The sequence below is a fragment of the Leptonychotes weddellii genome, unplaced genomic scaffold, assembly GCF_054177405.1.
Source record: "Leptonychotes weddellii isolate Sample4059 unplaced genomic scaffold, ASM5417740v2 HiC_scaffold_2979, whole genome shotgun sequence".
Taxonomy (NCBI): domain Eukaryota; kingdom Metazoa; phylum Chordata; class Mammalia; order Carnivora; family Phocidae; genus Leptonychotes; species Leptonychotes weddellii.
The window spans coordinates 1-12,975 of record NW_027893606.1 but is presented as its reverse complement, the minus strand read 5'-3'; the positions used below and the strand labels follow the sequence as shown (position 1 = coordinate 12,975).

Sequence of the window (12,975 nt, the reverse complement as noted above, 5' to 3'; positions counted from 1 at the left end):
CTGTCTCTCTCTGTCCCTGTCTCTATCTCTGTCTCTGTCCCTGTCCCTGTCTCTCTCTGTCCCTGTCTCTGTTTCTGTCCCTCTCTGACCCTGTCTCTCTCTGTCCCTGTCTCTATCTCTGTCTCTGTCCCTGTCTCTGTCTCTCTCTGTCCCTGTCTCTGTCTCTGTCCCTGTCCCTGTCTCTGTCTCTGTCTCTCTCTCTGTCCCTGTCTCTGTCTCTCTCTGTCCCTGTCTCTGTCTCTGTCTCTGTCCCTCTCTTTGCCTCTGTCTCTCTCTGTCCCTGTCTCTGTCTCCCTCTCTGTCTCTGTCTCTGTCCCTCTCTGACCCTGCCTCTCTCTGTCCCCGTCTCTCTCCCTCTCTGTCCCCGTCTCTGTCTCTGCCCCCCCACAAGGGGCCCTGCACCCAACGCGCAGCCCGCACGCCTCCCTCCCTGGCCTGACCACCATGGGGTGAGCTGCTTCCCACGGGCACAGACCTGAGCTATTCCTGGTGCTGTCGTGTGTCCTGGGGGGACACAGCCCTGGTGGTGGGACCTCCCCGGGGTGAAAGCCAAGCAGGTGAGCGCCCCACATTCTGCGGTCAGTGAGCCGGCCGGGTGCCCTCTACACTTCCCTGCCCCCAAGGGGCTGTGGCTGGGCCGTGGGGTGGCCGGTCTCCCCTCCACTGCCGCTGGCCGGACTGGCCTTGGTGTGAGAGGGAAACAGACGCGCTGCGAGCCCCCCCGTAGGGTGTGCGAGGCGAAGCCCAGTCCTCGGAGCTGGGCCCCAGCGGCGTGTGCGCCTCCAGGGCGCCTCCGTGGCTCAGCGCTGGGGCTGGGAGGGCCGGCCTGGGTGCAGCCCCTCCCGGTCTCGGGCCGACGCGTCTGGCCGGCGGCAGGGCCACGCCGGCCCGGGAAAGTCCTCCCAGAGGTGTGTGTAGCAGCCTGTGGCCCAGAGGGACACGCCTGCCTCTTGGAGCCCCTGGACTCTGGGGGCGGCTACCAGCCTGACGCGCAGGCGGAACACAGGACAAGACCCCGGATACCACCCGGAGACCGAGGCCCCGAGCCGCGCCGCCAAGGCCCGCAGTCCTGGTTCCAGCCCCACGTGTGCCTCAGGCGGCCGTGGGCTGACACTCTGCACCTGGAGGACAGACGGGAAACGACCCTTGGCTCTCATCGTGCTCGTGAGGACGAAACAAGAGCAGACAGAACATCTGGAAACTATGAAATGACGCTTTTATTGTCTCCTAACACTCCCTGTGCCCCTCCAGGCGCGGTAGCTGAGGAGGACGAGGCCCGCCGGGACCTCCCCAGGGCTGCAGGGGCAGGGCGGCCATGGCCCCGCGCGGTCACCTGCCCCCCGGCCCCCTCGCGGCCCAGGCTCCAATCAGGAGGCAGTGATAAGAGAAAGACGACCAGCCGCCTGGAGCCAGGGTGACTGAACCTTGCCCCAGAGACCTGTCACAGCGGGACGGACGCGCTGTCCTTGGCCACACCATGGCGGGCCCACTGTGCCTCGTCCTGCTCGGCGCCTCCCTGGCCGGACTCCTGCTGCCAGGGGGCAGTGGTAAGTGCCCCCTCGCCCTGCACACTGCAGAGATGGCCCCCGGGAGGAGGAGGGACGGCGGAAGTCAGGGTGATGCCCCGAATCTCCACAGTGGGGAGAGTAGTGCCCATCCCATGCTGTGACATGGCCGGGCCTGGTGGCCTCAGCCAAGGGTAGCCCAGGGCCAGGCGTGCCTCCCTCCTTGTGGGTGGGGAGGCAGACGGCAGACCAGCGGTCGCACACAGAGCTCGTGGACAGAGAAAGAGGGGGAGGCCAAGAGAGACAGAGAGACGTGCCCCCTCCGCGGCCAGAGCGAGCTGGGGCGGGCCCGGGGGGGGTCACAGCAGAGAGGAGCTTCCGTGGCGGAAAGAGAATGAGATAGAAGCCGGTGCCCCCACCCTCAGGCTGGCTTGGTCAGGAAAGGGGGTGCCCGGTTCAAGGCTGGACAGAGAGGGGTTTCTGCACCTTCCAGGCCCTAGGCTGTCCAGAGAGAAGAGACCCAGAAAGGGGGCAAGCAGAGCAAAGGCAGACGAGAGGGCAGGGGAGCGGCATCCCGGGGGCTCTTCGTGCCCTGGATGGAGGGGAGGGCCGGAGCCTGAGGGGACCCGGTGTGGAAGGACAAGGAGGCGGTGGGAAGCGAGAAGGGGGGAGAAGATCAGAGCAGGGAGGGACCTGCGTGCTCGGTAGCGCAGCAGACCTTTGGGGTGATGGGGTGTCCACAGACAAGTTTGAGCTCGGTGTCGCCTTGGAAGGGAAAGCGATCTGAGACGGGAGTGAAGCTAAGGTTTAGTGAGTACCTAGTGTGTCCCAGCCTCAAACTCACACGACTCTGAGACGCAGGGAGTGACCCCTTTTGTCAGCTTTAAGTAGCAGGTGATGGAGCTGCGTCTGAAGCTCGGCTGCCTGGCTGCCGGGTCCGGTGTCTGGCTCTGCACGTGGGGAGTGGGCGCTCTGAGCAGAGGGCAGGCCGCTGGCCCTGCAGAGAGGGGAGGACAGAGCTCAGGACGCAGGTCCCCACCAGGGAGAGCCTCTATGAGGGCAGGAAAGAAGGCAGACGGGGTGCAGGGTGAGAAAGGGCCCCAGGGGTGAGCAGATCCTGCGGGGGCAGAGCAGGCCGCTGCTGAGGCCCTCTGGGCGACAAGTCCCTGCCTGTCGCTAGTGTTCCTCAGCCCGGAGCGCGCCCGCAGCATCCTGGGGCGGGTCCGCAGGGCGAACTCATTTTTGGAAGAGATGAAGAAAGGGAACCTGGAAAGAGAGTGTATGGAGGAGATGTGCTCCTTCGAGGAGGCCCGCGAAGTCTTTGAGGACACCGCCAAGACGGTAAGGGCTGGTGCGCAGGCACCCTGCAGCAGGGGCTCCCCAGGGTGGAGGCCGGGACAGAGCAGCCCTGGGACCCCCGTGGGTGCAGGGTGGGGAGAGGGCAGTCCTCCTCCGCCACCTGTCCCGCGGGGGGCGGTGGGGGCGACTGAGGGCAGCGTGAGGTCCTGTCTGGTAGGAGGGCCATGAGGCCGTCCAGAGGTTTTGTTAAACCAACTCTGAAAGGTAAGGTGTTCGTTTAAAAATGACTCACGGCCTGAGTCACGCCTCCCTGGGCTGGGCCGCACACCAGGACATGGAGCCGGCGGGTTTTGCCCAAATCCATGGCCGCCGCCGTACTTGACGTGGACACCAGAGGAGCCACGCTTGTAGAGTTAATGCGTTGTCAGTAAACATTCCGTCAGACAGAGACGAACCGATTCTAAATCTGGAAGTATGGAAAAGCAAAGAAATCAGAGTAGCTGAAACAATTCTGAGAAAGGAGAGGAATCACACTCCGTGACTTGAAGCCTCCCTACAAAGCTACGCTAACCGCAGACGCATTAGTGTGTGTTTTGGGAAAGGGACAGATACAGAAATCAATGGGATAGACTAGAAAGTCCATAAATTGACCCATGAAAATATGGCCATTTGCTACCTGACAAAAATTCATAAACAACTCAATGAAGGAAGAATTGTCTTTTTCAACTGATGGTATTGGGACAACTGCCTATCTCCCTACAGAAAAGGTCAACTTTGACCTAAACCTCACAACGGAACAAAAATTAACTCAAAATGATCATAGATCTAAAGGTAAAACATAAAACTTCAGGGCGAAAATTGTCATGACATGGAATTAGGCAAAATTTCTTAGACACAACATCAAAACCATAACCCATCAAAGAGAAAATGGGTAAATGAGACTTTACTCAAGATTTAAGACGTGCTCTGTGAAAAATCGTGAAGAATAAAGATACAAGCTATTAACTACGAAAACGCTTGCCAGCCACACACCCAACAAAGGATCTGTATTCAGAATATATGAGGAACTCGCACACTCAGCCGAAGAGCATCAACGACCGACTGACGACACGGATCGGAAGACGTGAACAGACCCGTCACAGGGGCGGACGCCCCGTTGGCAAGTGCGCGCAGCAGACTCGCGACCTCCTGGGCCCTTACAGGAGCGCGGACGCCCCCCTGCAGGCTGGAAACCACCGACGGGACCCGCGCCGGGCAGGTGCGGGGGCCCGGACGCTGCTGGACCGCATCTCCTAACGCCATTGCCCTCTGACCCCTCTCCTGAGCGCGGACACCCGGGTGTGAACGTCTGTAACAAGTCGCCATCGCCCCAAACTAGCAGTGATGCCGGTGGCCCTGTTTGGGTGGCCCCTGGATCAACGGTGGCGGCGTTCCACTCGGCAATGGGACAAGCCGCTGGTGCGCACGGCGCTGGGGTGAGTTTCGGAGGCGCCGTGCCGAGCGAAGGAGCTGGTCTCCCCAGGTTGTGCAAGGGGCTCAGAAGCCGCGGCCGGGACGAAGAGCAGATTCGTGGCCCTGGGGGTGCGGCTGCCGTGGGCTGCGAGTGTCGGGGGGCTGGAGCTGTTCTGTGTCTTGACCGCGGTCGTGGTGGCACAAATGCAGCGTGTGATGGATTTCACAGAATTGTACACCAAAATAGTCGTGTTTTGCTGTGTGATTCTTTTCTCACTGAAATTTTAAGGAGACAGTGTCTGAGTTTCCTGAGGCTTCTGGAAAGCACCACACACCGGGTGCCTTAGAACGAGCGGAATCCACTCTCACAGTCCTGGAGGCCGCAAGTCCAAATCAAGGTGTTAGCAGGTGTCAACACAAAATGAACAAACCCTTTAGAATTGCTTTACAAATAAAAAGGAAGAGAGTCTTGTTTGAGCCCAGGTGAGGACCGCTGCCCGGGATACACAACCTTCCCAAAGAAGAGAGAGCTCCGGAGAAGGAATGTTTAATACAGGGTTATATATGCTTCTTGTTACTTCAAGAATTACAAATCATCATGAAGAACATCCCAGAAAATTCCAAACTTTATCTCATGCTTTTAGTATGTGCAAAGTTGTAGGCTTCAGAGGTATGGGAACTTAGGAAGACGTTTACTCTTAATTATATATATATATATATATATATATATATATTTTTTTTTTTTTTTTTTTTTTAAAGTAGGCTCCAAGCAAGGAGCTCAATGCGGGGCTTGAACTCAGGACCCTGAGATCAAGACCTGAGCTGAGATCAAGAGTCTGAGGCTTGACCGACTGAGCCGCCCAGGAGCCCCAGGGAGGCTTCTACTCTTCTCTTTAGTTTGTCTTTAGTTTAGTCTTTTCGGTTATCTGCTAACGAAGTACGATGTGTGCTGGGGGCAGCAACAGAGCCCATGCCCTGAGGTCCTGCCAAGTCATTCCAACCTTGGTCCCTGTGAAAGTGTAGCTTCCCTGGGCGCCCAGGATCAGGGCCCACAAACAGTGGAAGTGGAAAGGTTCCTTTTGGAGGTCTGCGGGAGAACGAGCTCCACGCCCCTCCCTCTCCGAGTGTTGGGCGCTGCCAGGGGTCCTGGGCCCTCCTTGCCTCGTGGGCACATCCCTCAGGCTCTGCTCCGTCTCCGCGTGCGGCTCTCGTGCCCTTTCCATCTCTCCTGAGAGCACTCAGTGTCAGCCCTGAGCCCGTGGGGTCTCCTCTCCAACCTTAATCACAACTGCCCACACCCTATTTCCATTAAGACCACATCCTGAGGTTGCACCTGAAGTTGGGGCGGGGTGGTCGTACACTGTTCAAACTACGGAACACAGCAAAAATGATTTTTAAGACCATGAACATTTTTTTAGTGTAATATAGGCTTTTGGTGCCCTCTTTTAACCTAATCACCAATTACCAGTTTTTCAATTTAACATGATTATTCACCAGGCATCTGATCCCTTATTGAATCTTTGACCCAGATATCTTAACTCAAAACCATTCATTGATCCGCTTGGGTGTAGCAAACAGAGCAAACCACTTCTGGTATAATCCATTCCTCAGTGATTAACTTAAAAATAGTTTTTCAACATTCAACAGAGCTGGTGCATCTAGGATGACCCAAGTCCCATCTGTACAGACACGGCAGATCTGAAAACTTCCCTCTTAGGCTGAGGAGCCCCACAGCAAAGAGTGCCAGGAAAGGCCTCTGTTTGGGAAAGCACCCTATTCAGGCAGAGCGTGGTGGTTGTGTGAAATGTCTGTCTTTTCCCTAATGTATTTTAACATCTTCTTTCCCCTTTTAGACTGAATTCTGGAATAAATACAGAGGTGAGATGTTTTCTATTTTAATGTTGAGTGGGGTTCATTCAGACATTGAAATAGAGAGAGATTGTATTTGAGTTTTTGAAACCACTTTTTGAATTTCCTTTCCACTCCTGCTTATTTCTTACTCACCTAAGACTTTTCCTCTCTGAGTGTTTTCATAACAGTTATTGTGAAATTATTTTTTGTAACTTTATGCTAATTCTAGTTTTGTTACTTACTTAAATGTAGATTTAATTAGTTCACTCTCATTTGAGGAGTACCAAACTCTATGATAATTTTCTTAATCTAAGGTATTAGGTAGAAACAAAGAATACAGTCTGAAAGATTAGGTCTTCTAAGAAGATTGAATGTTTGCAGCTTGTGAAATGGTATAAATCATGACTCATGTCTCATTCTGGTAACACTTTTCAAATTTCTCAAAATGGCCACTGGACCTGTCTCTAAATTAGATTGTCCAAATGCACCAAGAAATGTGAAGTTCCATGTTAGTGCTGGACAGTAATGTTTGCATTCTGATTTTACCTCCAGACCATCTGGGAAGAGGCCCCCAAACACGGGCCTTGTCAGTGTTGAGCCTAGAAGTAAGTGTCAGGGAATTCCCCCGCCCTCTGACCTCCCAGCTGGTCCCACACGGTCACCAGCCCAGAGCCCAGAGCTCCTCACTCTGTTGAAACACACTGCCAAACATCTCCGCAGAAATAGAAAAGCTTATCAATGGCCCAGTTAGATAAGAGCATCACGTACGTAGAGCCGCAAAAGGTGGGGGTAAAATGAGGTCCAGATGGGAGAAATGTTTACAGGGAGACAGGAAGATTTCAGGTTTATTCAAGCTATCTGAACAGCGCGTGCCAAGATCAACAGCGCAAAGCCATTTCCACCATCATGGGAGCTGCCTGCAAGCTGGGTTCCCAAACCCTGTCTCCGCAGATGGCGACCAGTGTGAGAGCAGTCCTTGCCAGAACGAGGGCCAGTGCGCAGACGGCCTCGGGGAGTACACGTGCACCTGCTCGGAAGGATACGAAGGCAAAAACTGTGAATTGTGTGAGTTCTCTTCCCGGTGTCCCTTCAGCTCGGGCTCACCTGACATCAGGAACCAGGGAAGGAGCCAAACCTCCCAGGGAAACAGTCTCGGGTTCCTCCCGATTTCGAGTCTGCGCTCCCACGTGCTGTGCCATGTAGGAACAGCAGATGCAGTGAAGTTAGAGCCCAACGTCTCCTACAATCTGCTCGGTTTTAGGGTACGGTGAGAGACACGCAGCCACGTCCCTTCCTCTCAGGGGCTTGTGGCACATTCGTGGAGCGCTGGGCCCATAACTCAGAGACGAGATGGGGCCGTTTCTCTCCCGGGGTGGCGCTCCCCCTCACCGGCTACGGGATTCCTTGCGGTCCCGGGAGCGGCTCTGAATCACCACCCTCCACTCACGTCTGTTAGTGCGAATGTCAATTCCAAACCGTCCGGGATTGTCCAATTATAAAAATGTGATACATTTAATGAATTCTACATGAAAAAGTCAGTGAGAGTTTTCCTGATATGGTGATTAATTTAATAAAAATTAGATTTGTATTAGGCCAGCTTCCCCCTAATACAGGAAGATTCACATTTCTCCCGGGTAACTTCCTTTGTAATCTGCAGAGTGTGCTCTTAGCTTGCATTTTTTGGGCTGGTTCCCTTGGGGACTGTCAGCTGCGAATCCCACTGCCCAAAGCCCAGAGCCGCCTCTGCGGCTCCCCACGTGGCTCAGCCCCGAGCCACCGTGCGTCATTTCTAAAGCTGCACTAACGTTGATCTTCTCACTGTAATTATTTCATCATCCAAACCCAAATGCGGAATGTAAGGTAAATTGCCGTGGTGGCGTCAGTGACGTGAGTTGGGGGTTGGGTGTGGCGTGCTCGGCCCAGCCTCGAAGCCGCCGGAAGCTCCACGGCCTCACAGTGCCCAGAGCGTCCCGTGACGTGCCAGGTGGCCTGGGTCCAGCACGCGCCCCCACCCGTCCCTCCCACTGCCGCACCGGAGCCGGGACCCCAGTCTCTGAGATGTGTTCCGGCCCCTTTATTCTGGCGGGGGGATCCTCCAGGCTCAGTGGACTGGCCCGTGGCCATGCGGCCCCTCCCTGCCTGAGCACCTAGCCCCAGGGCCCGTCCTCGTGCATGCGGCCTGTGCACACCGGGCTTGCAGGTGTGGGGAGGGCCGCGTGCCCTTCTGAGGGCTGAACTTGTGACCCGCCAGCGTCCAGGGCCCTCCGGGGGCGTGCTGGGCTTTCTGCAGGACCTTCTGGAAGTCTGGCGCCCAGGGCGCTGCAGACACCATGCCGTCCCCACGTGGTCTGGGGAGTGGTGGGGCGGGAGCAGCGTGGACACAGAGGAGTGGACACCAGCCCCTCGCCTGCTCTGGGTGCCTGTCCTGTTTGCTTGGGCCCAGTTCAGAGGCATCGGCCACGTGGTCCTGGCCCTTTGCTGCAGCTGTCGGGTCCCCTGTGGGGTTGGCGGGTGCGTGGATGGGCTCCTGGTGCTGCCGTCCCTCCTCCGGGCTAGGTGCGGCCTCAGTTTCCCCAGGCTGTCCTGTCCTGCAGCCACGCGGAAGCTCTGCAGCGTGGATAACGGGGACTGTGAGCAGTTCTGCAGGGAGGAACAGAGCTCGGTGGTATGCTCCTGCACCAGCGGGTACGTCCTCGGGGACAACGGCAAGTCCTGCATCTCCACAGGTAGGAGCGCGTGGGCCAGAGTGGGCGGGCCCGCCAGCGTCCCACTGTTTCTGGGAGCTGAGGACTGGGACCAGCAGGACTGCCTAGCTCCCCGGGTGCCGGTGAAGGCGGGTAGTGCCAGCCCTGAGGAGCCACGACATGCTTGTGACCGAGGCACACCCTGTCGCCCTGGAAGGCTGGGAGTGAGCAGGTGCAGGGCAGCATGGGCGGACTATCAGGGCTGTGGACTTGGGGGGTGCAGGAGCTGCAAGGGGTACCACGGACCCCCAAGAATGAGCAGGTTGGGCAGGCCCCAAGCGATGGGCTTTAGTTTCCTTCTTTGTGATGAGAGCCGGGCCGTTGAGTCTGGTCCGGAGGCTCCCAGAGGGCATGGCCTAGTGAGGGGACCTACACAAGGGGTCCTCACCACTGCAGGGTCCACCTGGGCCAGAGCTTCTGAGAGGCCACTCCTCTCTCTCTTAACTCCATCTGCTTCTCACGGTGGCCCCACGTGCTCCTCAAAGCCTGGTGCCCTGCCTGACCCACAGCTCTGGTCGGGGTGCAGAGTCTCGGGCGTTCCAGAAGCTGGACACATTCCCTGCCTGTGACAATGGCCTCCATCCTGTAACCCGGGCCCTCGGCGGTCCCCGTTGTTCCCCCCACTCTCCTCCCCCAGGTCAGGTCGGGAGAGTTGTGCCTGTGAGGCAGGGAGGTTCTCGCTCTGCTGAAGCCGGCCCGTCCTTTCAGAGCCTTTCCCCTGCGGGAAAACCACGATGGGGCGCCGGAAGAGGTCAGCAGAGACCGCTCACAGCGGCGAGGGCCCCTTGGAAGCCGAAGCCGGCATGCAGGAGCAGTCCGACCCTGAGGATCTGCCTCCCACCCAGAGCACTCTGTTCCTGCTGCCCTTCAACAGGACAGAGCCCAGCTCTAAGGAGGATACGAGAAGCCTGGTCCGGATCGTGGGTGGGCAGGACTGCAAAGACGGCGAGTGTCCATGGCAGGTGACCGAGGAGCGGGCCGGGGTGGCGCAGGTGGTGGACACACCCCGCTGCCCCGGGGTGGGCGGTGCGGAGATGACAAGTGGGCCCTGTCCCTCCCCACCCCACGTCCGTCCCCATCTGCGTGCCCGTGAAGCACAGACCGAAAGAAGAGGTAGTCCCGCCACGGCTACTGGCCGGGCTGCAGGTTCAGGTCGGCAGGGGAGAGCGCTGCCCGGCACAGCGATGCCCTGGGCTTGCTCTTCTGACCACCAGCAGAAAGAGTCACTCCCCTTGCTTCCTCTCTAATCTGGTAAAAAGATTTTTTACCAAAATGTAAATCCTGCCAAGGCAGGTAGTAATTCGGAGAAGAGCACATCCGTGTGTTTGCCACGGTAAAAAAAATCCCTCTTCCCTTGTTGATTTGGACTAAGGTTGCCCGATTTAGCAAAGAACAACACAGGACTTACGCTTTGAGCTTCAGATAAACAATGAACAATTTTTAATGTGAGTATGTCCCAAAGACTACGGGGGACACATTTACACTAAAAACTGTTTGCTATTTATCTGATTCAGGTTGACCTGGGTGTCCTCTATTTTATCTGGCAATCCTAACTTCGACTTTAGGGTTTAGAAGTCAAAATGGCTTCACCTACAAGCAAAACTCCAACAACCTTTAGAGAGGAGCTCAGCCTGCTCCCACTCCAAGCTCCGCGATGGGCGTGCGTTTGCCTGAATTATCGGGAGGCCGGGAGGAGCGATTCAGGGTGCGGTCACCTTGCGGGCAGAGTGCATTCAGAGAGAACTGTTGTGGCTCCGACGGGGACCTGGGCGTGGAGTGCAGGACATGGGATCCGCTCTATCCCCTGACGTGTGCACATCTAGATCCAGGAAGGGCCGCGAGCCCACCCGAGCCACCCCAGCTGCAGTTGGTGTGTGACTCGCACATGCAGCCGCGGGGGGCAGCTGCGTGGGGCAGCCGCGGGGCGGTGGGGAGGCAGCCAGAGGAGCTGCCCCCACCCCCAACCCGGGCGGCATGTTGGTGGCTTTGGTCGCAGGCAGAGAGGATGGGGGGGATGCGCCCGGGGAACAGGGTCCTGTCCAGGGGACTCCTGACTCCTGGGCTCCCTCCCTGTTGGGAGGAAGAGGTGGGGTGCAGGTACGGGGAGCCTGACTCTCCATCACCGGTCACCAGAGCTGGCTTAGGAGCCCATCAGTCACGCAGGGAAAGGCGGCAGCCATTTCCCCACTAGTCACGGCGGTCTTCAAGGGCTCTTTCAGAACCTCAGGTTGTTCCCTGTTCCACTGACCCGCATACGCCCCCAGCCAGGAACTCCCGCCCACTGGCTCGCAGGGTGTGGAACTCCCCAGGAGAAGCAAAAAGGGCTCCTCTCCAGATTTGCAAGCCCCACTCTCTGGGGGAAGGGGTGGTGCTTGCCGCGCTCCCGGTGCTCCCTCCCTCCCTCCCTCTGCAGTCCTGGCGGGGAGAAGGTCACCTCCAGGGGGAGCCACATGGATTCCAAGGACACTGCCCTTGAACGGGGGCACACCTGCCCCGACACCAGAAACTGTTGTCCCCAAAGCCTGGCACCTGCCTGGTCTGGGCTCTAATTCAGAGCCACATAGCAAAGGTTTTTCACGTCGAAAACCGTGTTTCTACGGGAGCTCTGGAGGGTGTGCGACTGCTCGCGTCCTGGGAGCCCGCGGCTCAGGCGCAGAAAGCCAGGGGAAGCGCGGCCGAAAGCTCCCCGGGTGCCCTCGTCAGCACTCAGTGGGGCCTCGGCGAACGTCCGCTGAGCCCGCCAGGGCGCTGCTCCATGCACAGGAGCTGCCCAAACCCGCGCGGGGTCCAGGCACGGGCTGGGGGGCAGCTGGGCAGGGGCCGGGGCCACCGCCCCACCGCGAGCCCCACAGTGAGGGAGGCCGACTTGCAGGAGTCTGCAGGTTCCAGGCTGGACGCAGGCAGGGGGAGGCCCTGACGCAGGCCGGGAGGCCGAGAGGAAAGTTCTCCCACTCCTCTTCTCCAACCTGGCGGACTCAGTTGTGCTCCTTGCAGGCTCTGCTCATCAATGAGGAAAATGAGGGGTTTTGCGGGGGCACCATCCTGAGCAAGTACTACGTCCTCACAGCGGCCCACTGTCTCCAACAAGCCAAGAAATTCACGGTGAGGGTAGGTAAGTGGCGGCACCACCCCTCCGCTGCCCTGCAGGGCCCCCTGGCACTTATCTTCAGAGCTGCTAGCTGGAAACGTGGGTTGACACAACGGAACCCTGAGGGCACAGGTGGGGGGTGTCACGGAGCGGGGGGGGGTCCTCCCTGACGTGCTCCAGTCCAGACCCGGTGCCGTGAGCCCCCCTCAGTGCCCCTTCCTCCAGGAAGGCTTCCAGAGCTCCTCCTCAACAGTCTGAGCCCGGAGCTCACATTTTGTAATATCTGTCCTTCTCTACCAGCCGCAAATGAGCCACCCGTGTGATCACTAGTTCTCTCTGATACGGTGGTAAAGTTCCCAGATGAAATTAATTTTAGTGATAGCTCATCATCCAATATATCCAAAATATTATTATTTCAGTGTGTAACCAATTTTAAAAGTATTAATGAGACATTTTGAATTTGTGTTTTCATTCCCTGAGAATTGACACAGCACATCCCCGTTCCGACCGGCCGCGCCGCCTCCGACGACCGCGGGGTCCAGAGCCGGCACCCCTGCTGCACGACAGTCTCAGGAATTGCCTGCCTGAGGCGCTGGCCATGGTTATAAAGTGTGACCGGTGGTCGCCCCTGGGGAGCGACACTGGAGGTCGCTTTTTTTTTTTTTAAAGATTTTATTTATTATTTATTTGAGAGAGAGAATGAGAGAGAGTACATGAGAGGGGGGAGGGTCAGAGGCAGAAGCAGGCTCCCTGCCGAGCAGGGAGCCCGACGCGGGACTCGATCCTGGGACTCCAGGATCATGACCTGAGCCGAAGGCAGTCGCTTAACCGACCGAGCCACCCAGGCGCCCCGTGGAGGTCACTTTTATTTGCTTTATGCTTCCCTTCGTTTTTCAGGTTTTCTAGTGACCATATTCCACTTTTTCATACAAACACAGTAACAGGTGCTCTGAGCAGCAACGTGCAGGTGAGCGCACGGCCCATCCTGAGCCGAGCCCCCCCCATGTCCTCGCCACTTTGCAGGTGAACGGGACAC

The 12,975-nt window shown here is 57.5% G+C and overlaps 1 protein-coding gene across 1 annotated transcript; it reads left to right on the top strand.

The window, feature by feature from the left end:
* Nucleotides 1-1,366: 1,366 nt before the first annotated feature.
* On the top strand, nucleotides 1,367-12,970 carry F10 (coagulation factor X; the record flags this gene model as incomplete). The annotated part of the gene is made up of 8 exons (XM_081810598.1): nucleotides 1,367-1,547; nucleotides 2,686-2,846; nucleotides 6,110-6,134; nucleotides 7,059-7,172; nucleotides 8,702-8,833; nucleotides 9,560-9,813; nucleotides 11,846-11,963; nucleotides 12,963-12,970. Coding segments are annotated over exons 1-8 (882 nt in total), but the record flags the coding sequence as incomplete, so codon positions are not given.
* Nucleotides 12,971-12,975: the final 5 nt, after the last annotated feature.